The 27,669-nt window shown below is 45.3% G+C and overlaps 1 protein-coding gene across 2 annotated transcripts; it reads left to right on the top strand.

Moving 5' to 3' along the window:
* Positions 1 to 1,475: 1,475 nt before the first annotated feature.
* Positions 1,476 to 19,054, top strand: ZC3H12D (zinc finger CCCH-type containing 12D). Of its 2 annotated transcripts, XM_015623508.2 has the most exons (6): positions 1,476 to 6,552; positions 10,228 to 10,667; positions 14,982 to 15,121; positions 16,107 to 16,341; positions 16,980 to 17,086; positions 17,748 to 19,054. In XM_015623508.2, exons 2-6 carry the CDS (start codon positions 10,297 to 10,299, stop codon positions 18,731 to 18,733), a joined length of 1,839 nt encoding a protein of 612 aa, XP_015478994.1. In that variant the 5' UTR covers positions 1,476 to 6,552; positions 10,228 to 10,296; the 3' UTR covers positions 18,734 to 19,054. The 2 variants fall into 2 exon arrangements, with proteins under 2 accessions (XP_015478994.1, XP_033368581.1); XM_033512690.1 differs by having other exon boundaries at positions 1,476 to 10,667.
* The last annotated feature ends 8,615 nt before the right edge of the window (positions 19,055 to 27,669 follow it).

Below are 27,669 nucleotides of genomic sequence, written 5' to 3' on the forward strand. Positions count from 1 at the left end.
AAAATAGCATCGAAAACGTAACAGCAGAAACATCAGCTTCTTCACTTTGACATAGCTGAGACCTATTTGAAGGGGAATGCCCTATGCTTTAGGCTCTTTGATCATTAGTTGAAGGCTCAGAAACCAGCTCCTCAGAGTTTTCTATTGTGTTCCTTTACTTGCAACAGCTTAAAAATGTGCTGTAGACTCTAAATTGTTTTATTCTGTGGATTTGAGTGAGTTTGAGACCTACTAGGTTGTCAGGCATTACAATTCCTTTAGTTCTTTGTGGTCTTGAGCTTGAGTCCAAGATTTGGAGTGGACTTGACCAAATACAGGAAGTGTACTTGGCTAAGAAGCTGCCTTTTGATGAATCTCTAACTTTTGTGTCCTTCAAAGCATAGAAGTAGAAATCCAGAGCTTCCATAACTGTCTCCTGGCAAAACATTTCTAACTGAGACCCTACAGGGGTTGGGGCCATCCTTGCAGAGTCTGAGCGAGAGCCCTCTGTCCCAGGGGAGAGCTAAACGAAGCCTGTTCCTGGAAGTCTCTTGGGGAATCTGGGGCTGAGGGCTGCTCGCTATTCCTGACAAGAACATTTCTGCCTTCAGTCTGGGCATAAGAAGACTCCAAAGAACTGTACTAGGTCGGGATATGGTGCTTTTGGAGTGGTGCTGTGGAGGCAGTATGTTGTCAAGAGCTCTTCCTGCTCTTGGCCTGCTCTGTTAAAGAAACAGGGTTTGCACTGTCATACTGTTTTCAGTCCTGGTGTCCTTTTCCACACAGCATTTTTAACTTGCAAAAAGCACTGGCCAGATTTGGCAAGGATGTGGAGATAGTAAAGCAATTGCATTCTTGCTTTCTTTAGGAAATGGCAGTCATAGAAACAAACAAAAGCTTCCAGTTGTGGAGAATGCTGGATTCTTGCTGAACATAAGAGGTCCTCTTATTGGGGAGTTGTGACTTAACGTCACAAAGAGTTTCAGCAGCCATTCCTAGGCTTCAGCTAGCTGTGGGACATACAAAAGTTACTGATGTTTAGAAACAGCCTATTTCAGGTGAATGTGCTCACTTTTCTGCAGCATAAACGGCTTTTCTTTGCAACAGGCAAATGCTTAAGAACTGAAAGTTTAAAATAGTAGTATATGGAAGTAACTAATCCATTTTCATTGATGGATGAAGAGTCTTCAGAATAAAGAGTTAAAAAAACAATACATCCAAAAGTTTTCAAGTTTCTGATTTTCAATATGCCTTGGTGCTGTCAAAAATACACAGTGTCTTCAGGTTAGCAAAATTACCTGTTTATATTTTTTAAGAGGAAGCTTTCAAATGTGAATGTTCAAAAATAAGGTGATACTAGTACGTGAATAAATGACAGTATAAAAGCTCCTAATTTGGACGTGAGTGCTTAATTTTAGGGCTGCATTTCTAGGCTAGTCTGACACTGGAGAGATTGCAGTTCACCTGGCATATAGCCAAGAACTCTGGGTTAGATGGGATTTACTCCTCTGGTCGTCAGAAATAATTGTTGTGTACATGTGGTTCTTCTGGAAATGGCACGAGCAAGCTGTATGGCCACTTGATACCACAAACATTTCCTGTTTATCCTGTCCAGCCAGAGGTGTTGGAGTGGACAGGACTTTTTATTCCGGGATTCTATTATTTAGTCTGGGAGTTGAAGAGTTGACTTGTTTTAATCTAATGAGAAGTCACATTTCCCTGTCACTTCCTTTTCGTCAGTGCCATCTCCAACCTCAGTTTCAGTATTGACCTTTGGTGCTTGTGGTAATTAAAAAAACAACAAAAAACCCCACCTTCCTCTATAATGTTAAAAATAGGATTGAAAATGTTGTAGCAGAAGCACCAACTTCTTAACTTTGACTTAGATGATGCTTGTTTGGAGGGGAATGCCTCATGCTTCAGGCTGTTTGTTCAGTGGTTAAAGGCTTAACCAGCTCCTCAGAGTTTCCTATTGGATTCCTTTACCTGCAACAGCTTAAAAATATGATGTAGACTGAACTGTTTTATTCTGTGGATTTGAGTGAGTTTGAGACCTATGTCATGTGTTGTAGTTTCTTTAGTTCTCTGTAGATCTCTTGAACCTGGGTCCAAGACTTGGAGTGGACTTGGCCAAAACCATGTTATGAATAGGATCTGGTCAAAGAGCGCTTAAGGCAAGTGGGAGAAAGGTAGGTTGAAACAGAGATCTCTCTTTAATCCCACAGACATCACACAGGTCAGTGGAAATAGCACAAATGTTGTATGCAAGTGGTTGGCATTGCAGGATGGGAGTTGCCCAAACCCAGTCATGGTAACCCTGTACTCTGTGTTGGTAAAGCTCTACCTGCTTCCTTCCACTTGTCAAAAAAACACCCAACCCTAACAACCACACAAACAAACCAAACCATATCACATTCTTCCCCACCCCCCTCATCAGTCATTTGGACAAGCATTTTAAAATTTTCAAGAGGTTTACAACAATTTCTGGTTCTGTTGCTAGTGTTACCTTTGTCCATCTCACCCTCCTGTAGCCTGATTTTATTCATGTAAAACTTCTACATAATTGGCAACAGGATTACAGGTTTTGCTTGTAAGCTTTCTGGAGCGTGGGTAATGTCTCTCCTTTACTATCAATGGCCTGTTGCATACAGAGGAAGCACAAGCAATTAAAAAAATGTTAAATTACAGTCAGATTTATGTAAATACTTGCCACAGGGCAGTATTTTTGTGTAAAATGCTTGGGCTGGCCACTGTTGGAATGTGCTTTGTCTCAGTGATTAAGACAGTATCACCTTGGTTAAATGTCGTAGCTGTGTTAAAAGGTAGCAAACTCTATGTAGGTTTAGTTCTTACAAGCTTACAGTTAATCTGAAGCTGGAAGACAGTTCCTTCTGAAATCTTAACCTGAACGGCAGTAAACTTTTGAACTTGAAACTTGTTTGGGACTTTCTGATTGTAAAAGGTACTTTTTTATTTTAAGCCCAGTGGAAAACAACTTGAGTCATAGCAGTATCTTGTTATATAAAAGAAGGAAAAATAGATATTTTAGGTAAAACCAAGCAGGGATCCTGCTACATCAAATGTTACGGATGGGGTTACAATTTTCCAAGAAGTTACCATTGTCAGTGTTATTGAAATTGGTTTTCCTGGGTTTTTTTTCTCCCTGTTCTGTGGTGAGATGAGTGCTTGCTACAGTGGCATCATTCTGGGGAAGTAGGAAAGGTGGTCATTTTGGCAAGCTTATAGAAATACCTCTTCTAAATATAGTAGCATTCTGCCAATCTGAACACAGGATTGCCTGTCAGTAACTCAGCTGATACCCAGTAGGACCTGCCAAGTTAGTGATGTAGGCTTTTGGGGCAAACACCTCTCTCCAAGTCAAAATTTTCAGCGTCTCCAACAAAGAAAGAATTTTAGTGGCAGAAAACATCCAGGTTTTGCCTAATAGTAAAAAAATGTAATTACAATCAGGAGCATGGCTTATACTGTTGAGAGAGCTCGGCTTGAGGGTCTGACCTGAGCCTTCCTGAAGGGAGTAGGGAAATACTCCCACTTGAGGCAGGATGGAGAATGTGTAAGTTCCACAACTGTTAAAAATATTCCTGGCACTAGACCTGTATTGGATTTAGCACTGGCTTTGTTCTAACTGTGTTCTGCTGGTTAGGGGCTAAAGGATTTTCACTGTGTTACTATGGCCACATGTGCTTGTTTGGTACACAGCAGGTGAACTTTTCAGATGAGGAAGAGGGTGATAATGCTTTTCTCTTGTGCTGATGCAATACTGTTTCCTTTAGCAAAGCAAATATCTCACCGAGGTGTGTAGACCAAAACACCTGAGGTGTTCCACAGAACCAGTCTTAAGAGAATTTTTTTCCATGCAGTAGTGTAACACCTTGAGGAAAGTGGTTTTGCACAGAGAGCCTTCTTCAAAATCTTGTTTAGTCCTCTCCATAGTCTCCAGGAGCTGCCGTAACAAGAGTGCTCCACTTTGAGGTTGGTTGGTAGCAATTCTCTTTGGGGAAGGTCTAGTTGTTTCACAAACCAATAAATCTTCAGTCCTCAGCACTGAAAATCCATTAGTGGGGAGATCTTCCCCTCTGAAAGCTTCTCCTACTGAAGCTGTTTCCCTCTTGAACATAACAATGACTTTGAGCAGCAGTAAATCAGTGCTGGGAAAACTCAGCATGCTTGTCAGCAGAAGGGAGCACAGCAGGGAAAGGAATGTCTCCGAAATCACAGCCTTTGGTGCCCAAATGTGTCAGTGAGCAAAAGGGTGTGAGGCCATCTGAAAAGTTAAATATGCTCCTTTATTTCTCATGGTCTTCTCTCTAGGAGGTGGTGATCACCCATGTAAAAGGTTTCAGGAATAGGCCAAGGGTCTTCCTGGCTGCCTGCAATTTGAATGATGTTGAAGTCTTTGGTACTTATGGCTTTTCATGATAGATGGGTGTATGGATGCTAACTCTGAAGCAGGGAGCACAGTGCCTGTGGAATAGCAGGCCACATAACTTTCTCAGTCTTGCCTGAGAAAGTGGCCTGGGAAATCATGGGGAGGATTTAAAACAATCCTCAGAGATAGAAAACAGCCTTGCAGGTGCTGTTTGTCTGTTCCTTGTTTTCTGGCAAGAGAAGATCGAGGGGTGGTGAGCCCCGCTGACCAATGATGGTGATGTGTTAGTTTACTAACCAATAAGAGTTTCTTTTCTGTACTTTTCACATCGGCATCTGTAAAAAAGATCTGAAGCAATAAACCAAGAAGAAATTCTCCTGATCGACTCCCAGGAGAGTCTGTGTCATTCTTCTCGCTGTTCCCAATAGAGCGACATGGGCCTAGTCATTTTCCCTTTTCTTTTTATAACTTCTGGTTTGTTCCTGTTTAGGTAGTAAAACACCCATTTTACTGAGGAGTAGGGGTTAGAGCGATGCTACACAAGGTAGTGTGCTACACTCTGTTGCCTGCCTGGGTTATAAATAATGCAGCAACTTTCTCTTTCCAGCAGTACTGCTGCGTGATGGCCTTGTGATAAGTGTGTGGCATTGTGAAAGGTGAAATGGAACAGAAGATCCTTCCTCTCCAGCAATGTTTGAGTATCAGTTGGACTTGATGGTCTCAAAGGTCTTTTCCAACCTAGTTCATTCTGTGATTCTGAGTCCAGGGAGTGAGGAGTCAAAGGTTGTGGCTGTTCTGCTCTCACAGCTGTTCTGGGCAGCAGACAGCTAGAACGTTTCTTTCGTTGTGGTCCTAGGAACACTTCCCTGTTTCTGTAGCCTTAACCTGCCCAGACAGAGCTTCGTGGCTTAGAGGAAATGTTGTGCCAGAGGTAGGACAGAGGAGAGGCTGTGTGCTGCCCCTTTATCCTGTGACTGCCTGGGCACTGCTTTACACAGCAGCAGCAGGGCATCCTGGCTCCCAAAGAGTTTCCAGGAGTCTGGGTGTGATATAAAGGCATGACCGTCACTTGGAAAAAGTGACGGTGAGGCTTGCAGCAACCAGCCACTTAATCCAGTTAATCCAACACTCTTTGGATTAAACAGAATACCACAACAAAGGGTTTGGCCACCCTGCTTAGTCCCACAAAGTATGCAGGTAGTGGGATCTCTGGCTGGGAAAGGTCAACCCTGCTCTGGTGTGCTGCCTTGTGACAGTGGCAGAGGTTCTCTCCTTTCACAGCGGGGCACCCCACTTGTCCCTTGGGGCAGAGGGCACTGCACATGCCTGAGCTTATCTGACACATCCAAAAGGTCCCAGAGGTTAACCCCTCCTAGAGTCTCCAACCCTTCTTGCTGCCTAAAATTGGATTTGGGGTGTATTTATTTACAGCAAGGTAAGAAAAAAGCAGAGGAAAACCTCATGTTTCCATGAAGTGCCTGTCAGACTTTGCTGTGGATGGGCTGAGTGTCTCTGAAACAGCCTTTCAATTGGTGCTTGCTTCAACTGGTGCAACCAGCAGGCTGGAGAGGGTTGTTTGGGTTTTGGTGTTCCATTGTAGTGTCCCAGAGCAGGTTCCTTCAGACATGGAAGTGTTTGAATGAGGCTTTGCAATATTGGGTGCTAAGCAAAATGTTGGTTTTTTTAAAGTATTTTTTTTTCTTTTTCTGTTTTCCCAGAGGTCAGGAATTTTCTATATGCATGGGAATGAGGCTATGTTAACTTGGTACAGCAACTCTGGTGGAGAACTTTTCACTTCACCCAGAATTCATATGTTATGTTCTCGCTGCCCAATGTTCTGCATCCCTGCCAGAATGAGTTTGACTAATCTTTGCCTGTGACTCAGAATAGAGATGTGTTAGGAACTTCTTTTATTTATTTTTTTTTTCCTTTTGAAAAATGAAGTGAAAGTTTATCAAACTATGGTTATATGAGAACTTGGCCAGCCAAATGAGGAAGTAAAATGTTCCTATAAAATGAGCTCTGGTTCTGCCCACTGCACTTATTTGCTCTCAGCTGACATCAGCTTTACCTCTAAATACGAGCTGGTGACTTCCTTGTGAGCTTGGTACTGCTCTGAATCCAGCTTCTGGCTGGAGGATGGTGGGACAGCCCTGCTGGGCCACGGAAAGAACAGCGGCCAGGTAAGGTGCAGAGCAAGAGGGGTCACCTGTGCCCACAGCTCGCTCCCTGGGGAGTTTGCCTTTACTGTTTTCAGAAAACGGAGCAGGGAAGGTGGAGAAGAAAGAGGCAAATCTTTTCTTAGTCATCAAGACAACAAATGACAGGTGCTATGAAGAGTTTATGTGCATCTCTCATTTGTGAAAATAAAAATTCTTATATTTCTGAAGGTAGAGCAGCCAGTCTGCTTTCGGGGAAGCGCCACACGGTAGGGCTCAAATGGGCTCTCAGTCTTAGGTGGTTTGCAGTGTTAATCTCAGGGGTGAAGGAAGAAGAGGAGTGAAGTGGTCCTGCCCTGAGTTGTGAGGGGAAACACTATGGTGGCAGGGATCTGCAGCTTGTGCTGCTTGGCATACACATGAACTTTAGAGAAGCCCTAAACCTGCTCTGCCTTGACCAATGGCAGGTCTGTCTGGGGCTGTGTCCCCCCTGCCTGGGCAGAATGGTCATTTGAGGGGGCTTTGAGGAGCCTTCTGAGTCAAACTGGTCCTTATTGCGTTTCTGTGGCCTGAGGCTGCTGGAAGTGCTGCTCTGACTTGTCAGAAGGATGAGGAAAAATTATTCTTTAAAGTCATTCAAAATGTAGTAGCTACCACCAGTTCTTTGGAGAAGAGTTCTCAATTGTAATTTTCTAGTCTTAAAAGTCTGTCAAACTATACAAAAGGCAGAAAACCATAAGAGGTCTTCTGATTTTTTGGTCAAAAGTACTCACTGAAATATTAACATTCTAAAATGTTAAGATTGAAATAGAATTTTGGAAACCGGACTGAAGCCATTTCTTTGTGTGTGTGTGTGTGTGTGTGTGTGTGTGTATCTGTAGGAGGAGTCACAACACCACAGAGAGTGTGCTTTTAAAGCTAGAACATGGGATGGGCATACCATTATCTGTGGATAAATTATTCTATGAAATGAGAAGACTTTGGCTTTCAGTGGAGCGAAACCAAAAACAGCTCCCAGTGGGATCAGCTTAGGTGAAGGGTGGAAAGTGGCCAGAGAAAATCTAAGTACTTAGCAAATGAAGGTCATGAAGTTTATAAATGGAATTTCACAATCTGTGACAGCAAAAGCTGGAGTCTGTGATATACGATTTCTCCTCCTGTCGTGTTTTTTGTGCTGGTTATAAGCAGCCAGCTGACCTGCTGAACTTGGGCACACTCCTGGCTGTTTACTAATGTGTAAGTCTGGGATTTTATTGCCCTTTAATTCCCCCTTGAGAGGGGTGACCTCAGAGTTTCCTGTGATCAAGGCTTCCATCTCAGTATTTCCAAATTGTCCTCTCTGTGATGAAAACACTGCACTAACTGTATCACCCATTTTTAATATTTGGCCAATATTTGCAGCAGAAATCCAGTGGTCAACTCTATCATATTGCTGGGGATGGCTGATACTGCATCACATCAACCCCAGGCAGCCGCCCAGAGCTCAGAGCTCCCCATGCTTACCAAGCCAAAGGGATTCACTGCCTGCACAGAAGGATCAAGCCTTGCCAAAAGAAGCAAAGGGTGCAGACATGGACACAGGCTTGGTGCTGCCTGGCATGGAGCCAAACATCTGTGCAGCACAATGTGATGCTAACATGGGAAATTGTTCTGATAGTAAAAGGGAGGGGGAGGAGGAAGAAAAGAAAAAGCATCAGGGTAGACAGAAGTACAGGTTTGAAAATAATAGTAATGGCCATTAATATGTGGTAAATGTTTTCTTTCAAACCTGAAGATAGATACTAAGAAAAGTTTTTAATTAGCAATAATTTATTTTTAAAAATTTAGGCATTTTTAAAAAACCAAGTAGTACACTCTATGTGTTTGGAGCCACTGATCATATACTGGAAGCAGGCTTTACTGTGGTGCTAACCCAGACTGCTTCTGCTTTATTTGGTTACATCAAGGTATTTCAGCTCACACAGTAGTGGTTTCAAAGATGAAAAACCCTTTCAATAATGAAAAAGCAGGCAAATACATTTTTATCTTTAGTCAATGGAATAAAAACAAGGATTAGATGTAAAAATTGTTACAGGGTGCACTGTGAGGAAAACACTCACTGACTAAAATAAGCAATGTTTTCGTTTAGATGGAAAAATACACGTGGTAACTGTTTTCCCCTTACAGTTATAACATATTTAAGGAATGTTTTATTTTATTGATGCTGTTTTTCATTCTTAACTGAGTGCCAGATTTCTCACACAGAATACCTGAAATTTATGAAGCTACATAGAAAAGTAAATACCAAAGTTTCACTAGGTGAGGTTATAACTAATTATCATATTTTCCTGCTGAACTAATCAGTTTTAAATTAACTGAACCCAGCATGGATTTCTTCCCCACAGCCTGAGAGGACTGTCAGGCCTTGGGGAGGAGCTTCACTCTGAATCCTCTCCCATCTCCTTGTTTCCAGCATTTCCATGAATTCTTCCACATGCTTTCAGCTTCTGGCTCCTGGGGTGGTCCATGCTGGGCAGGGAGTGGCTGGTGGGCTGGGAAGGGGAGCTGGTGGGTGGGATTGGCTCTGGCTCTGGGCTCGGCACAGAGCTGCTTGTTTGATTAGTTAATTCTGCATCTGGTGCCATCAGCAAAGGGAAGAGGGCCACCCTTACCTCCCTCATGTGGGTGGAAGAACCAGCCACAGCTTTTAAACAGGTAGCACCAATAATTGCAGTAATGTGGCAAGAGATGCTTCAGTGCAAGCAAGCCAACAGTGACTGAAGGTGTTTGGCTTGATGGACAAGTGGGCACCGTGTACGTTCTGTGTCACACTCGTTGGGCTCAGGCAGCTCTGGGTACCCCTGACTATGGTGCCCATCCCCTGCATTTGCTGAATAGACCAGAAAGCTATGTGGTGCAGTTCTGGAGAATATAAAGTAGCTTTTGCTACTTTTGCACACTCACTTCTGAATTACCTTGACAATAAACATAAGTGAAACTGGTAAGTGAAGTGATAAGTGGAATAATTGACAGTGGAAATTGAAGCCACTTTCTGGATCACCTGCTTCAAAGCACCATCCCCATGGCTTTCAAAAAAACTAAACTGCTTCTCTGAAAATAGAAGCCCTCAGTGAAACAGCAAGTAACAGGGAAAGAATAGTCAGGCATCATTAGAACTGATGAGTGACAGAATTTCAGAACTTGTGTCTGTATACGCACAGACACATAGTAAGAAAGATAAAAGTATTAAAAAAAAAATCAGTTTCCAGATATTTTGCAAACAGCATGTTTCCTGAAATCACTGGATGAAATTTGCTATACTTGTTGCTATGGCATCTGAGCCCATCCAGTAAAATTTGACAGATATTTATCTCGGGCTGACAAACCACACAGCAAATTGAAAATCCCCTTTGTGTCATTTCCTGTGAGATAAGTCTGAAGAACCAACTCACGCATGCAGCCTGTCTGCTTACAGGCAGCCTGGCACAGCTCACCAAGTAAGGTGACACCTGTCTGACATAATGTTTGGAGAGTGACGAACATTTGCATGGGACACTCTGGTGCTTTTATAATTAAGAACGGACCAGAAAATTGCTTTAATGCTGAGAGAAGACAGCTAATCTGCTAGTCTCTGCTGTGCACTAGGCAAAGAACTGAGATGACTGCATGCTTTTCCTTAATGCTTGTGTTTTGTTGCTGCTAATCTTTCCCTCTCTGAAGCTGATGCCTGTGGGACACAGCTGGGAAGACAGGATCACCGGGTTTAGAGGAACATAAACGCCCGCTAAAATGGCACTGGCCAGTTCAATTCCTAGCAAAGCAGCACCACCACACTCCAAAAAAGTTTCTGCAGCAGGGGTGGAAGTGCACCAGAGCAAGATGGATTTTTTCTGCAAGCTGGGCTATAGTAAGCAGGACATCTGCAAAGTGCTGGAGAACCTGGGCCAAGAGGCGCTGGAGGATGATGTGCTGAAAGAGCTGATTCGGATGGGGAGCAAACCTCAGGCTCTGGAGAACCAGGCTCAGCCTTCCCAGCTAAAGCTGGTTGCTCGTGGAGCTTGTAGCAGCACAGCGGGACTGAAGAGGCTTGGAGAAGATGAAAGTGATTCTTCTGATTCCTTGAGACCCATTGTGATCGACGGCAGCAATGTCGCCATGAGGTAAGCTCCGTTTCCTGAAAGGAATCTCTCTTCCTCTGAAGCTTTTGAACGTTAAAACTGATGGCTTGAAGTGTGTTTTTCCTTCAGGTGAGAGGTGCATTTGTGCATTTGATGTATGAACAATTGCTTATTCCTGTTCTTTGGCTGATGCACAGCTTTTAAGGACCTGCTGTCTTGATGCCCGTGAATATGCACGTCACATGCAATTACTGGTTCACTCCGCATTCTGACCTTTTATAAGGCAACCTCTGTCCACTGTTTGTGGCAGTGTCTCTCCCTTTTCAAATGGGCACCTAGGATTTCTAAGCCTGAGATGTTTTCAGGGAAAATCTGATGAGCAGACAGACAGACACCCAACTAATCTAAGGAGAGGAGAAATAAAGTCAGGTGGCTGCAGTTCCTAACACTATTACAGTTGTACTGCTTTGACTTGCAAGCAAGCTCCAAAAAATGTTCCCAGCTTCTATAATTTTTGTTTTCAATTTGGTTTCTGTTTTAGGGAAATATCAGGGAATTGATAGTTGGCTTTATTGAATAGATTCATTTCCTCCTTAGTCATTCTGTTTCTGGGAAATGTCGCATCAACCCATGCTGGCCAATTGCATTTCCTAGCAGTGCCCTGGCACTGTGAAAGCACTCTTGCAGGTGGGGAACCTGGCATGTCCCTGTGGATGGGACATCCAAAGACAGCAGTGGGTTGGCCTCTGTTTATCCAAGCAATACAGAGCCAAGAGTCGGGGATGCACTGGCTATCCAGCTGTTTTCTCTGTTAACTTCCCTGTCCACTCAGCAGGGCCAAGCCCATCCCTGCAGGCTGGGACAGGGCAAAGGAAAGCTTCCTCCTTCTGTTAGCCGTCCTGTGAGATGAGATGAGACCATATCCCCTCTGGTTAGAGAGAAAAGTGGCCAAGCACATCCAGAGCAACTGGAGACTAAGCAAATTATGCCATCTTGTGGGTGAAGGGAGAAATCCCAGCCAAAACCAAGAGGTTCCCTGCTGGAGGCAGCTCACGAGGAGTGGGAAATACACAACAGAGTGCACTTGTTTGGCCTTGTCTGGGCCATGAGCTTGGGAACCAGGTTTTAGGATCTCCTGCCCCGCTTTGCCTCTTCACCCAGGCAAGACACCTCTGAGTGTCTTTCTTGCCTCTCTGAGAAAGAACTGAGCACCCACTCGGGCAGTGTGACTGAGCTGATCCCTCACTGATCCTTTCACTGTGCCGGGGTCAGTATTACCCAGGATGGGCCGTGGCCTCTGGCCTCAGCTCTCCTGGCACAGCAACTTTAAGTTTCAGAAAGGCAAAGGTTTTGCAGCTCTTCTCAGACATCCCATCCACTGTCTTGGTGACAACTGTGTGGATGATGGAGGAGACTATCGAGCTTGTGCGTTCAGTTGGTACTGGAAGGGCGCAGCCTGGAAGGAGCTGCTTTCCTCTCCTGGATGCCTTTCAGTGTGGTGCTGAATGGTTGCTTTGGCTAATGGGGTAGGCCTGCTCAGTGCTCTCAGTACCTTTGCTTTAATTTTTCTGGTTTGCTGCTGTCAGACAGAGGACAGTTTGCAGATGTCAGTGGAAAGGGATGTTTGGTTCCCTTTCTGGGGAAAACTCCATCATCATCATCAATACCGACAACCATAAAAGCACAGCAGAAGCAGCAGTTTAGGAATGAAAAAATCAAGTTAGAGCTTCAAGTGGCAGCTGTCTGTGTGGAGAAATATATCTTGAGCATTTATATTTCCATCTTAGGATTGGTGTTTCTGGGGCATTTTGAAGTTGTCACTGTGGGCCCACTGTAGAGTGCAAGGTTTTGAAAAGGATGTATATGCCCCAGGGTAAAAAAGTGATGGACTCAGCAGTCTCCAACCATCAGTCAGCCAGAGAAGCTGAATGGAAAATAACCTTGCCTTCAGCCAGTCTCACTCATCAAACCTCTCTGTACACTTTGTGTTTCCATCAGATGTAATGAGAAATTTCACCACCTGCCAGCCTATCCATGGGAAATTAAGCAAGGCTGGTGGAAAAACAAATGGAGTTGTGTTAATAGGAAAAGGGAAGTGTCATAGCCATGTTGACTGCACACTGAAGAGGCTGCTATCTCCTCTAGTGCTTGCACTTACACCTAGGTTTAAAGCTGTAGTAACTACAGAGACCTGTTCCTAGGCCTTTCTGACAAGGGTTTGGCTGATGCTGCCTCATGACCAGGTGGAGAAGGGGCCATTTGTAGTTTTCAAAAGAGGTTGGTTTGCCTAAACTTCCTCTCAAAGGAGTTGGGATGACACCATTTAAAGAGAACTTGCTGCATGCTAATGATGGATTAACTGCTGGAGTCACAAAGATGCCAAATGTTGCTGCTTCATTTTCTGAGAGATGGGCCCTGCTGCTCTGTGACCCAGGTGCAGTGTGCCCTGTTGCTGGCAGGAGGGAGAGATGAGACTGAGTTACGACAGATCATGGATGGGCTATGGTCCAGGGACTCTGGGGCTGTGTGGGAAAGGTGACTGACAGGAGGAGCCAGTCTGTGCCCAGGCAGGGTGGGTGGGAAGCTCTGAGGGCCCTGCTCCATCACACAGCAGTCACTGGTGTGCAGCCCCCACACATGAACAGGCTCGTTCAGGTGGCCCCCAGGTCTGCCCATAGAAGTGGAGCAGCAGCTGCTGAGGAGAACTTCCAGGTGCCTCATCTTCCTTGTTCCTTTTGGCTGACCCACTTGGGTACTTTCTGCACTGGGGTACACCTAGAACTGCCTTCCTAAAGCCCACAGGATTATATATACAAATAGCCAATATTTAAGAAAGCTGTTGCTGAATTTTGAGTCGTGGCATCAAAGATGTACCTGGACTGCCTTTTAAAGGCAGTTATCTGAAAAAGTCACCCAAAGTTCCAATTCAACAGTCCAAGTGATATTATGAATATCCTGAGAAGATCCTATCCTTTAAAACCAAACAAAACAGCTGTTCTAAAGTGGAGATTAGATATGTCAAGCACTTCTGACCATTTATTATTGCTAATGGTTTTAAATTACTTCCTATTGCCTTGGTTGCTCTTAATAGGCAATTTCTTCCTACAGATTGTGCTACTTTTCATTTGTGTTCACCACTTCAGGACAGAAACTTTTATTGGGTGTAAAGTGGAGCTTTGGTTATGAAGCTGGTGCAGACAGGTCCTAGAGATGAATCCCTGGGAGGTGGTGACTCGTGTAAGACTGCGGCATCACCCTTGACTGGTCTGTCAGTGCAAGGGGTGTAGCAGCCAAGAGAGTTATTCCCAAGGGCTTTTTGCAGAGGTGAAAGCCTGAGAGAGACTGGCAATATTATACAGAAAGGTCAAAAATGCCAAAGTACAAGGATGAGCATTCTGTAGATACTGAGAAGACATTTATCCATTTAGGACTTTGTGTACAGTTTATTTTAGTTTCCTTGTGCAGAGGTAGTTAACAAACTGCTTTTCTTTACACACACACTGCACTGTAGTCAAATTTTAGATAAGTGAGTGCCAAGCAGTAGGAACTTTCAGGGAAGGTGGCACATTTAGAAGGATGTCACCCCCAGTTGTTTTCCTTGAGGTTATGTTCTGTCTTATGCTGCATATTGAATTCTTCAGAACCCACCTTGCTGGCACCTCTAGAACACTTGTCTTAGGGCTTTCCTACCTCTATGTGCAATGAAGAAAATATCCATCAACTAGAGCAAGATGAAAGTGAAGCAAGATGAGGTGCCCGTGGCCATCTCCACTGGTGTCTTGTCCTTTTTTTGGTTCTCTGTATTTCCTATCCTGCCTCTTACAGTTTTTTGTCCCCTATATTTTGTCTCATGTTTCCAAAAAAGATCACCCTGTACACCTGCAGCCACTTCAGCCCTTAAAATCTCTAATGGCCCTGTTACTACAGAAGACAATTCCCACATTTTGCTTCTCACAAGGCAGCCTTGTGGGTTTCTGCTCGTGCAGGAAGAAACTCTCACTCCTCAAACCTTTTTCAGACAAGGCATATGAAAGCTTTGACAAGGCCTAACATCTTGTTGGTACCTTAGAACTTAAGTCCATGGAGATAGTGATGGAAGGAATAGGCTTGGGTCGTGGAAATGGGGGATAGGATACCTCTGTTTTTAAGTATTCAGACTGTTCCAGATAAATCTTTGGCTCTGCTGGAGGAGGTGTTTGGATCTGTCCCACCAGGACACCCTGCCAGGTTGTTTTCTTGGAAACGAGCGAATGACACAAAAGCTGTTTATTTTGCCTTTTCATTACTGGCTCAATTAAAGAGAATTCTAAACTTCATAAAAGCTTTGCCTCATCATCCTCTCTCTTTTTTTTATAGTCATGGAAACAAGGAGGTGTTCTCCTGCTGGGGGATCCAGCTGGCGGTGGATTGGTTTAGAGAGAGGGGTCACACTTACATCAAGGTTTTTGTCCCACTCTGGAGAAAGGAACCCCCTCGACAAGACAGCCCCATTGCAGGTAGGTCACCATCCTGGCAGTAACTTGGTAACCATTAGGTGCAGTTTGGAGACAGAGGAGTGTGAGGAACCCAGCACAGTTGTTTTTTTCCCCTGTAAAGAAAAGCACAGTACAAGTTGTGTATCAGTCTTCCCTCACTTAAATGAGTCATTAATTCATTGCCCCATTCAGTGCTCCTGGCTAGCAGCTAAAACTGCTTACAAGGCTTTGTTGCACTGCTTTAAACCTTCTGCTTAACAAGCACAAGGTGCTGCCAAGCTGAGTTAAAGAAGGAGTTAGTCAGCTTGCAGTGAGTCTACGGAGCTTGTGAGGCCTGCCAGGAGACAGTGATGTTCATTACTGCATGACTATTGTCTGTCAGGCTGCTACCCAACACAGGGGGTGCATGGGTTCCCCTTCCAGGAGAAGAAAATGCATCAACAGAAGTCTGTGGAGGGGAGTGAGACTCTGTTTGTCTGGAAATAGATCAGCGAGGTTCGTGCCGGCAGCTTGGTGTCTGCAGATGCGGCACATCGGCCTTCCTGCAGGGATGGAATGGCAGGAGGCCAGAGTGTCCTCAAAGTTTGTTCATGTGTTTTATCCCACATGTTTTATCTCCAGGTAAAGCTTACATCAGGGCTGGTTTACCCCTCTGGCATCCAGCAGGGCTAAAAAGGGCACTGCAGGGATTCAATATCAGACTCTGGTGTAGAATTCAAGGCACTCTTTTACAGATAAAACTTAAAAATAATAATAAAAAAAAAATGCCTCAAAATTTACAAACTGATGTTTTTGTAAAAGATCTAATTTTCAAGTTGCCAAATAACCAGCAGATATCACTGCATCTGAAGATTGCACCATGAATTTCATAAAGTGCTGAAATATCCTTAGATTCCTGTAGGTTTCTAGCAGATGATTGAGACCTGGTCACTAATTATTAATTAATTAGTTTCTCTTTTATTTTTTTTGCTTCCCTTATCTACTTCTGCCAACCCCCCCCCACCAGATCAGCACATTCTTGAGGAGCTGGAAAAGCAATCTATCCTGGTCTACACACCCTCTCGGAAGGTGAAGGGCAAGAGGGTGGTTTGCTATGATGATCGCTACATAGTGAAAGTCGCGTATGAGAAAGACGGAGTCATTGTTTCCAATGACCACTACCGGGATCTCCAAAATGAAAACCCCGAGTGGAAATGGTTTATTGAGCAGCGACTTCTCATGTACTCTTTTGTCAGTAACAGGTAAGAAATGGGTGGTGTTACAGGATCTAGAATTTAAACATCACGGGCCAAGTCAGCTCCAGCATCAGTGTACCTCCCAGCAGTAGCAGAATACGTGAGCCTTTTTATGAAAGGAATTTACTGCAGCATTTCTTATCTTGTTTCTTGAGTTTCCTACTCTCTCAAGCTCCCATGTCACTCTTCTATAAACTTTTCTACTTGAATGGCAGCATTAGTGACCAGCTTTGCATCTTTTCAATCCAGTTTGTGATGTTAAACCAAGGGTTGGTATCTTTTAATTTCTGTTTCCTGTAAGAAGCAGCATTAAATCCTTGAGAGGAGGCTGACTGACAATATCTGTAATTCCCCTACACAACAAAATAAGACTTTTCCCAGTGTTTCTGCAATCATAGCTTGCTAGAAGAGACAAGAAGCTGGTCTCTCTGGCCCTTTACCATCCCTACTGAGAGAAGGTTTTCATTCAGGCACTTGCACCATGCCTGCGAGGCTGGGCTGAGTGCTCCTCGGTCTGTTCATAATAACTTCTCTTCTCTCCTGAGTTTCCTAATAGCTGAGGAGCCCAGGGGAAATGCATTTCACTGAGACACTCAGTGTGCACAGACATGTGCTTACATCCATGACTTCTTTCACTTTTCCAGGTTTATGCCTCCCGATGATCCACTAGGCCGGCACGGACCCACCTTAAGTAACTTCCTCAGCAAGAAGCCAGTGCTGCCTGAAAGGAAATGGCAGCCTTGCCCTTATGGTGGGTTTCTGCCCATGCTGTGAGCTGCCCCCTGCTTCCCAGCTGTGCTCTCCCTCAGCTAGGGGCCACTGCCATGTGCTGTCCTGCTTTGTGTGGTAGGGACTTGGGCTTGCTCAAAGGTGTGGTGCTTTTTTCCCCTCCTGCTTCAGTGGCTCCAGCCTCAGCAAAGGCAGCAGATGTTTCTGGCCCCTCCATCCTTGCCTGCACGCAGCATCACGGGTGCCGTGGCTGTGCTGACCACACACACTGCTCTTTGTGGAGTGGATTTTGCTGCAGCACTTGGGAATGGCCATCCAAACACTCTCCCTCTCTCCCCTCCCGACAGCCCCCTAGCAACATGCAGGTTTCTCAGAGGTAAATCCCTATGCCATTTTTTAGAGCAACCTTTTGTAGCAGCAGGCCTCCCAGTCCAGCGAGCGCAGGAACTGAAACACGAATATCAGACACTTCCAAAATAGCAGAGACTTCCTCTCGCTGCTGCTTCACCCTGCTATTAATATCAGCAGTATTTAAATCTGGAGTCAACAGTACTGAGTTTGAAAATAGTACTTCCCCTTTTTTCTGTGTTCATCACACCCAGTGCTGGGGAGAAGTGATGTGCGCATCGATTGATGTTGGTGCTAGTGACAACTTCCTGTCTGATTCGGTTTTATTCTTTCAGGTAAAAAATGTACCTATGGCAATAAATGCAAATTTTACCATCCAGAGAGACAACATCAAGCTCAGCTTTCAGTCGCTGATGAGCTCAGGGCCAAAACAAAGGTCCCGATAGCCCAGGGGAAGGAGGAGGAGAGGTGTCAGCGCTTACCGTACGCAGCCAGAGGAGAGCCTGCACCCTGCGATGCCTGCACAGAACCTCTGCGGGAAGCCAGAGGCTGCTCTGGGCCTTCCTGCTACCCAGGCAGGTCCCAGGGGAGCTGCTCTGAGCAGACATTCCGTGCCTGGGCCGGCAGCCCTGGCTCTGACCTGGGGCTGGAGCAGCGCTTGCCGCAGGCGGAGCCGCTCCTGGAGGAGATGTCAGCGGTGTCCATCGGTGACACCTACGGCTGCAGCTGGTCCTTGTGCCCCTCCCAGGACCGGGGGGTCACGGACAGCCCTCAGCCCTGCGCTGGCCTCAGGCACAAACTGTTCTCACTTCATCACCCTCAGAGCCTGGAGCAGGCCGGCTCAGCCAGGCGCCCTTTCCAGCTCCGAGCGCTCCCAGCTGCGCCAGGCGGGATGTGCGGGGAGCACGGCTGGGCTCAGGAGCGCCACGGGAGCCACTCCGTCCCTGCTGGTGCTCAGCACAAGCAGGGCCCGGAGAGCCAGCACGCTGCTCTGCTGCAGGCCCCAGCTCTGTTCCCTGACAGCCTTCCCCTGTACGGTGAGCAGCAGGCGCAGCAGCACCACTGCATCCCCAGCCGGCCCCCGGGACAGCCCCTTCTGTCAGATTCCAGCGATGGAACGGGCTTATTCCACAAGGCCCTTGCTTACCCCAGTGCCTCTTACAGGGACTACTGGCCCACCCCGGCTGCAAGGCTTCCCTCTGCCCGGCAACTAAACACACACAGGGAGCTGTGCTCCTCTTATCCCTACGGTGTGATGAGCCAGGCCCTGGCTTTGTACCCCAGTATCCAGGATAAGGGGACTGGAGCACCTCCCCTATGAAGAGAGGCTAGGGAGCTTGGGGCTGTTCAGCCTGGAGAAGAGAAGGTTGCATGGAGACCTCATAGAAACCTTCCAGCATCTGAAGGGAACCTACAAGGAAGCCAGAGCAGGACGCTTAATGAGGAACTTTAGTGATAGGACACAGGGGAATGGTTTCAGACTGAGAGGGGGTAGCTTTAGGTTAGATTTTAGGATGCAATTCTGAATATTCTGGGTGGTGAGACATTGGAACAGGTTGCTCAGAGAAGTTGTGGATGCCCCGTCCCTGGAAATGTTTAAGGCCAGGTTGGGTGGGGCTCTGAGCAATCTGGTCTAAGTAAAAGAGGTGTCCCTGCCCATGGCAGCAGGGATGTTGGAACTGGATCATCTTTTAGGTCCCTTCCAACTCAGACAATTATTTCTGTGATTCTGTGATATTGCCTGCTGGACTTTAATGATTCAAAGACACAGAAACTTGTGAAACCTCCAGAGCAAACCATTTTCAGTAAGCACAAATCCTAGGGCAAGAAGATGCTATTCTGGGGCTTAACTAAGTGTTTATAGAGGGTGTTAGGGCAAGGATTACAGCTGCTCCAGGAATACAAGTATAAACATCAAATCAAGGCAAAGGCTGTCCTGTGTGGTCATGGGATTGCATTCCAGCTCCCCTGAAAGAGAGCAGGAGGGGCTCGGGGTTACTGGGCTGTCAGCATTTGAACCTCACTGGTGACTGGATTCAGGATGGCACAGATTTTCATCAACACCTTAAAAAAACAGATGTGTTTTTAGAGTCCAAACCTGTTGTTCGACTTCCATAAAAGAGCCGTGCTCCCCAGTCCCCAGGAGAGGGCTCTCCCATGACCTGCCTGTCTCTCCTTGCTCAGCCAGCACAGAAGAGGATTTGGCCTCTTCCCCTAGCACAGGGCTGTGCTCTCTGCTAGAAGGCAGCTTGGGGTCCCTGTCATCACCTGATTCAAGCCCAGCCCGCTGTCAGTGAGCTTTCAAAGCTCCATCTCGTGCTTCTAAAGCAGTGCTGAGAGCACACAGAGCCACCAGCAGAGGGGCTGGAGCTGCACTGAAGGAAGACACAGGTATATTTCTCAGAAAAGGGACACACAGCATAAATCAAGTGAGGGAAGGCATCTTCAGTTTAAGTCCTGGTGTGGACTGAGGGCTTGCGGTTGGTAATTAAAAAGATCCAGAAGTCCAGATGAAGCTAATAAAGAAAGAAAAAAAAAAAAAAAGAAAAAAAGAAAAAGAAAAAAAGAAAAAAAAAAGCTTGAAAGTGTCTCCTGTATTGAACAAGAAATCTATTGTTGACTTAACCCTAATTACCAAATGTGGCCCCATAATGCAATTATACCATAAACTGTGTTCTGTTAGGACATGTTTGATTTTCAGTAAGCTGTAAAGCTGCTAATCTCTGCATTATTCCACTGAATGCTTCAGGTTATAATTCAAATAGTCAGGTTGATCCTGGAGGTTTTTGGCATTATACCAAAGTTTAAGTATGTCAGTATGACATGTTTTAAAAATGCTTTAACACATTATAAAATGTTCATCTATAACACTTTGTTCTCAATAATGTCTTAATTTTCTGGGTTTAACTTAGGTGGTGTTTTTTTATTGTTGTTATTTTGTTTAGTTCCTGGTTTTGTTGGTTTTTTCCTCAATCCTCTTAGAACTGATTCTTCTACATTCAGGTGGGATTTTCAAGCTCTCTAACCCTGCAGTATCTCATTTCTCTGAAGTGCGGTGTTGTTAGTTCCAGGCAGGAATTAAACACAGTCCTCAATGAGAAGTTGTAATTCTGTTGCTTTCACAAAGGTAGCAGTAATTTACCCTTAGTGATATTTTCACATGATGCATTTTTTGAAAGCAGTGATAGTCTGACCTGTTTCCCTCTGGAAACAGCCATCAGCTCTGTTTTTTGTTTTTTGGGTTGTTTTTTGGTGATGGTTTTGAAGAATCTTCAGAAAATAAATATACTGTAGCTGTTCAATTTCTTATGCCCCTGTGGTTGGCTGCAAGAAACAGCAATTTGGATTTTGGAGGTATGACTTACGTTCACAGAACATGGCAATTTTTTTCCATATGTCCTATGGGTTGTTGAAGTGGCTTATAAATTTATCCACTACATCTTACATAAAGGTTAGAAGTTGTCTCAAAACAGAATTATGAAAAAAATTCTCCGAGATATGCCTCAAAAAATGCTGCAGACAAAGTGTGATGCCGAATGGAAAAATACCTTCCACCCCCTCAAACAAAGCAAGTCCCAAATGGCAGAATTCAGAAAACACATACAGCAATGGAGCAGGATGTAACTGCACATGTCAACATTAATTTTTGTGTCTGGCATGCATATTTCAATACACAAAGCATTGAAAAATCCACAGGAAAGTTGGCACACTGCCTTTATATGGTGCCCTTGGCTTGCTGGAGACATGCATAAACTTTTCTCCTTTGAGGATGCACAGGAATTTGGTGGTTGCTCAAAACCCTCTCAATGCTTAATAATTTTTTTTCTTTTAATTTCTGTCATATTTACTGAGGAATCTTTTTGTGCATTCTGCTGAGAAAGTGTCTGAGAAAATAAATCAGACTTTGGTGCTAAACAGAACTTGATTTCTCTTGGCTCTTGAGGCAAGCCCAGAGGGTTTTTTCTCATGGGGATTTTGTTGGAAGGGCACTCAGCAGCAGCGCTGTGTCTCTGCCTGAGAGGAACTCTGCTGCTGGCCAGGAGCCCACAGAAAGCAGGGACTGTTCCCCTGTTCCACCACAGCACAAGCACACGGGGCTCAGCAGCTCCTGCTGCAGGGCCTTTTGCACTTTCCAAAGCAGGGAATTCTCTGCCTTTGTCAGCGCCTGGAGCAAAGGAAAGGGCTGCGAACAGAAAGGCGGCGGCAGCTCTTGGACAGAGGGGTAAGAGGCTGTTGCTATTTGGTATCTCTGCTGAGATGCATTTGAGGCCAGCTCTCGCTGCCAAGTTGCAAATGAACCCATAAATCTTAAAAGGCTCAGAAAGCCCTTGATGTTCTTTGCTTTTTGGTTGTCAAGACTCTTTTAGAAGAAGCTGGAAGCACTGAGAGCAGTCTTCCAGGAGATGGGCTGCTTTCCCAAGGGAGACTTACAGAGTTGCCAAGTTCATTTGAAGAAAGAAAAAAAGAAAGAAAAAAAAAAGAAAAAAGAGAAAATCAAAAAATCCTCTTCCTTTCCTCTACACTCAGCCCTTCCCAAAAAGGCAGAAAGCCAGAGAGATCCTCCCTTGGAAGAGGCTAGGGGAACTATACACATATATTTCCAAATATTTCACTGAAAAGTCTTGGGTCACTCAGAGACCTGTGTGAGCTCCTCAGTGTAAGAAGGGGGAAAGAGGGTGCTCTTTGCAGTCCTGGGCACCTCACAGCACTTCTCTCCACTTCTTCTAAAATACAGAAATCTTTCCTTCGCAGCACATGGATGACAAGCCTACTGGTGTGCTGAGCTGAGGTACCATAAGAATTCATGCCATAAAGCAGACTATAAAGTAGATAGTCTCGCTGGGTATCCACCACTTGTATTTGCCAGTTATTCTGAGAAGTTTTGATAATATTTTAACTCAGTTCCCACAAGAGCTGGCACAATTCATAAGCAAACATTTAAACTAATCACAAAAACTAAATAGAACATGACTTCTCTTAAAAAGTGCAGGACTGCTAGGAAGGAACAAGGCTTGTACTTCATCAAGTGTGACAGTGCACTCTGTGACTCTGCACTCACTCATGTACACACAAGACTGCTGCAGGATCCATCTCCCATGCACTGGTGGGACCGGGATGTTTGAACCCTTGAGTTTAATATTACAGCACCATAAGCATTATTAAGAAGGTGCTATGACTTGAAATTGATAGCAAAGGGATTTTTTTTTATAGTATTTTAGCCACATCCCTTCTCCATGCCCAGCTGGACTCACTGCCTTAAATTCTTGCAGCAGGCTCAGAGGAACTCTTCAGCGAGATGTGCTGATGTGCTGACTTGGCAAATGCAGCCCGAACAGACACGCCAGAGGAGCAGAGCAGTGGGTGAACACAGAGATTTGTGGGTACAGCTCCCATGAGGCAGCGAGCCAGAGAGTCAGGACAGCACAGGCAGGGCTTTGAGCGTGGTCAGGGAACTGGATGATGTGTATGAATAGTGGAATCAGGATTGTTCACCCTAACCACTGCCAGCTCCTCCTCTTTCCCTGAGTCAAACTGTTTCCTTGTCTTCTCCCACCCTTGTTGGGCTCAGGATTTCCACTGCACTTATGATTTCCTAGTTTGGGCACTGAAGGGAATTACTAACACTACTGGTTCCATACAGAATACAAATGAGCATCAGCACACTTGATGGCAGAAGGAAAACAAACTAGGAGCACACATGAAAATATGGATGGCATAAAAAAATGCCCCACTGGACAAACAAATAGATTTTCTCAAGAGAAGAACAAAAAGAAATTCAACACAATTAATGAATAGTAGAGCTTGAAGAAGCATGTCACCTATGGTAGGATGAACCTTGGAAAAGAATTGTTGTGCAAAGTAAGACCGAAAAAAGTGTCTGCCACCCATCTGCATGCTTGCAGGACTGAGCAAAGCAGGCCCAGCTCTCCTGCGGCTCTCAGCTTGCTGAATTTAGAATCTGTAATTTAATATCTGTAGAGACTCCAAACAACTGAGAAAAGTGCTAAATAAGAAGCAGCATCAGCTGTAGTAACCAAATGAGCTACAACACTGAACACAAAGTCAAGACAAAGATAACTCCATTGTCTGGTGATCTCATTTCCAGATTAGACTTCATTTTACTACGGGAATTAAAGTTCTCCTGGCATGGTCAGGAGGAGAGCTGTGCAGAGACCAGAACTGCCTACGAGGACTAAAGAACAACTGAGGCTTGCCAAGGAGGGCAGCAGGAGAAGCCCAGAGGAATGTGATGGCTTTTACTACTTGAAATGGCATACGGCAAAATGCACTTCATAAATAAAAACACATTCTCCAGCTACAGGGAAATCTAAATCCTAAGAAGTGCCATGATGCCCTGGCAAAGGTTGCAGTCCATCCCCCACCGCTCCAAAAGTGGTGCTAAGGAAAATTTAGCAGGGAAGCAGACTATGATTTTTTATTGCCAAAATATACACAGCCATTGGCAGACAATTATAAGTTTTACTCAAAACCATCATCATAATGAGAAATACTGAGTTCTCCCCACAGGAGGTCCTGTTAGGAAGAGGCTGAAGTGAATACAGAAGCTTGTAAAATTGTTATTTCCAGCAGGGAAACATTCTCGGAGAACTTCAGCATCTGCATATCCCTTTGTTCGTAACGTAATGTATGACATGTGGTGGATTTGGAGCCCTGGCTTCACTTCAAGAGGCACATGGAAGATCTTTAAATCTTTAGAGCATCTTCCCTAGGTCATATTTAAGCCTTGCAGAAGGTGAAAAAAAAGTGAATATTACTTTAAACTGAAGTCAAGTAAACAGTACTATGGGAGAAAAAGGGCAGAGAATCCAATTTTCTACATCAGTAACAAAAATAATCACCAGTGATTATTCCTGTTCATCTTCTATGATATTGAGAAGCAACTGGGGATGGTGTCTGGGAGACACTGGTTCAATTCAGCCTCTGCACTTTTCTCTTTGGTGTTCTGACGTTTGAATTATCCCACAGCCAAATGGAAGCCTCTAGGGAATGTCCCGCAATTGGCATCCCTAAGACATCCACCAATAACCGATTTCTAAACAACACGACGGCCAAGTCCACCACAAGGTGTCGATGTGGTAGCACTAGAAACAGGATTTACTGCTCCACGGCCGACTGCCCCAGGCCGGCGCCGAGCACTCGGGGAAATCCTGGCAGCAGAAGCCGCCCTTGGGAGCAGCCGGGGCTCTGCGGCACAGGCTCAGCTCTGCCCAGGCCTGAGAGGCTCCCGTGGGCTGAAAGGAACCACGAGCTCCATCGTGGGGCTCCATCGCACCGGCTGAACCAATTCTGGTGCCTTCTGCCACCTGAAACACGTGGTGGTGTTAAACATTCAGCCTGTGGTTTATGCTCAAGCAGCCCTGCAAGGGCGCACAGCAGCTCAGACGGACTGAGAGCAGTGTCAGGCTGTGGAGCAGCGAGAAACAAACAGCAGAATAACAGGTTTCAGAAAGGGGGCATTTTATAAAATCTACCCTTTATTCCATCTATTTATTCTCCCCTCACCTGCAGTTCAAGCTGTGGCTGCCCTGCCATCGGCGGCTCAGGATTTATCTTGGCTGGGGCCCAGGCGCTGCTGCCAGGCTTTCCTTTCAGGGCAGCAGCCCTGGGAAAGTCACTCGGGGTTAAGTTTAGAGTTCCAGGTTGGCACATTCTTAACGCAAGCCAAAAATAAGTGTGAATGGGGATCAATTTTATGAATTTGCTGAGCTGCCAATTATATTTTAAAGCTGAAATCTGAAACTAGGTTTGCCAGTGGGTAAGTATCACAGCCAATCCTTAGGCAGAAATTAATTGAAAAAACACTCTGCAAGCCCAGATAGCCTTGCCTTACAAATGTTATCTCCCATGTCTTTCCAAGTGGACTTTGGACATTGGCAGTCAGTCAGAACACAGGGGATTTTAACTAATTAAGTTTATTGTCTTGTATGTGTCAATCAGCAGTTAGGCGGATATACAACAAATATTCCCAGCATGCAACCCTAAGGCAGCATGAGGTGAGGGGGGAAAAGCTTTCTCCCAGAACAAACCAGCACAAGCTCCTACTGCATTCCTTTTACATCTTCCCTTGCATTTTTGGGGAGAAGGGTCACCACAGCTGTACAGTTGCCCAAAGCCAGGTAGTTGGGTTGTGCACCCACATCTCAACAGAACCGAAAATAAAATTCTCCACTCGCCAGGCGGAGGCTGGATGTGCAACTCAGCACTTAAAGCCTCGAGCTCACAGCTATCTGAAACCTGCCTGCAGCCTTGTTCCTAAGCTCCTTGCCAGAGGCACAAATAACCCTGTGGGTCCAGCTATCACATCACCAGAGGAGCAGCAAAACTGGCTTGAAGGCAGGATTTCCTGATGGAGCCTGGTTTTGTCCACAAGCCAGCAGATGATTCCCTATCCTATTCCACACTCGATTTCATTTATTCAGGCCTGCTTGAAATGCTGTGTTTGAGGTGCCCAGCTCTTGGTTTTCAGGGCTCAAAACAGTTTTGAATCCCATTTCAAGGCAGATTTACATCAGAGCCATTAGCACTGATATTACAAAGGTTACACATGCTTTCTGAAGTCCGCAATATGTAAAAGAATCTGAAGAACAGAAGACATCCCCATCCTTCTTGAACAACTTCTAAAGCAAATCTTCCAGAGGACACAGCCAACTTTACGATGTATAAAATGCGTATGTCTTATTTATAAAAATGTATTTCACACATTTTAATAACATAATTTTACTATGTATATATATTATGTATAAACACTATGTTACATTGTATTGACACTGTGATACAAAAGGACCCATCAGGCCCACCCTCACCTCAAGTGCTGAGTGTAGTTTTGGTCACGACAATATAAAAAGAACAGAGCTACTAGAAAGGATGGTGAAGGGTCTGAGAGGAAGTTCTGTGAGGAGCAGCTGAGGTCATTTGGTCTGTTCAGCCTGGAGGAGACTGAGGGGAGACCTTGCTGTAATCTTCAACATTCTCACGAGGCAAAGTGGAGGGGCAGACACTGACCTCTTCACTCTTGAGACCAGTGACATGATCTGAGAAAACAGCACGAAGCTGCATCAGGGGAAGCTTAGATTGGATATCAGAAGAGATTTTTCTTCACCCAGAGGGTGGCTGGGCACTGGAACAGGCTCCCAAGGGAAGCGGTCACAGCACCAAGCCTGACAGAGTTCAAGAAGTGTTTGGAAAATGCTCTCAGGCGGAAGGTGTGTCCTGTGCAGGGCCAGGAGCGGGACTTGATGATTCTGATGTTCCCTTCCAACTCAGCATATTTACCACTCTAAACACTGAGGCTTTTGCTGGAGCACCCCCAGGGTGCTGCCCCAGCCCAGCCTGGAGATGCTGCTCTGCAGTACACGGCTTCTGAAGTGCAGGGTAACCTGAAAGCAAAGGTTCCCCCAAGGCTGGCCTTGACATGATTAGGAAGGCAGCAAGAAGCACCAGCTTTGCTCCTGCCTGCCTAGGGACCAACCACTCTGTACCGGGTTAAGAGTACAATAAAACCTTGCCAGCTCAGGGGTGACTCAGCAGCTCATGTGCATTACATCAAGCCCTGCACGATCAAACACACCAGAAGGGGAGTGAAGAGAGAATGAGGAAACACTTGCTTTGGGAGCTACCTGTGGCCATAACGCGGTATAACCCCTCACAGCACCGCAGCAGGCTTATCTTCTCCTGACTGGAAACAGCTAAAATGGCAGGGAAAGCAAACTCCATTGACCCAGGTACTGGACACTTGAGAAAAAACATCTGGAAAAGGTCAGCAAGCATGCTGGCTCACATTACTGCTAAAGAACATGCAAAGAGAGCTAACTGTGCCTGTGTCCTGACAGCTGGCAGGCATCCTCTCAAACCACCACAGGAAAACTAACCAGAGGCAGCCAACAGAACCTGCAGGTATGGAGCAGCTTTTGTAGCCAAACACACAACAGGAGGGCTTAGGGTGGGGGATATCCCACAGAAAGCAGGCCCTGTCAAACATGAGTGACAGCTGGTGCTTCAGAGGATCACACAGGGGTTGCTAACAGATGAAAAATGACTGACAAAACAAACCTCTGAGCAATCTAATTTATGCCACCTACCTCAAGCCTTCAGCCACAGCTATTTCACTGGTGTGTTTTATTCATTGGTCTTTACAAGGTTGGGTTTAAATGCTTTTACTCTTAAAATGAAAATAAAAACAATTAGGTCATGGCAGTTACAGCAGAAGCCAATTGTGATGTGAAATGAGCTGTGTTA

The sequence above is a fragment of the Parus major genome, chromosome 3 (assembly GCF_001522545.3).
Source record: "Parus major isolate Abel chromosome 3, Parus_major1.1, whole genome shotgun sequence".
NCBI classification, from domain to species: Eukaryota; Metazoa; Chordata; class Aves; order Passeriformes; family Paridae; genus Parus; species Parus major.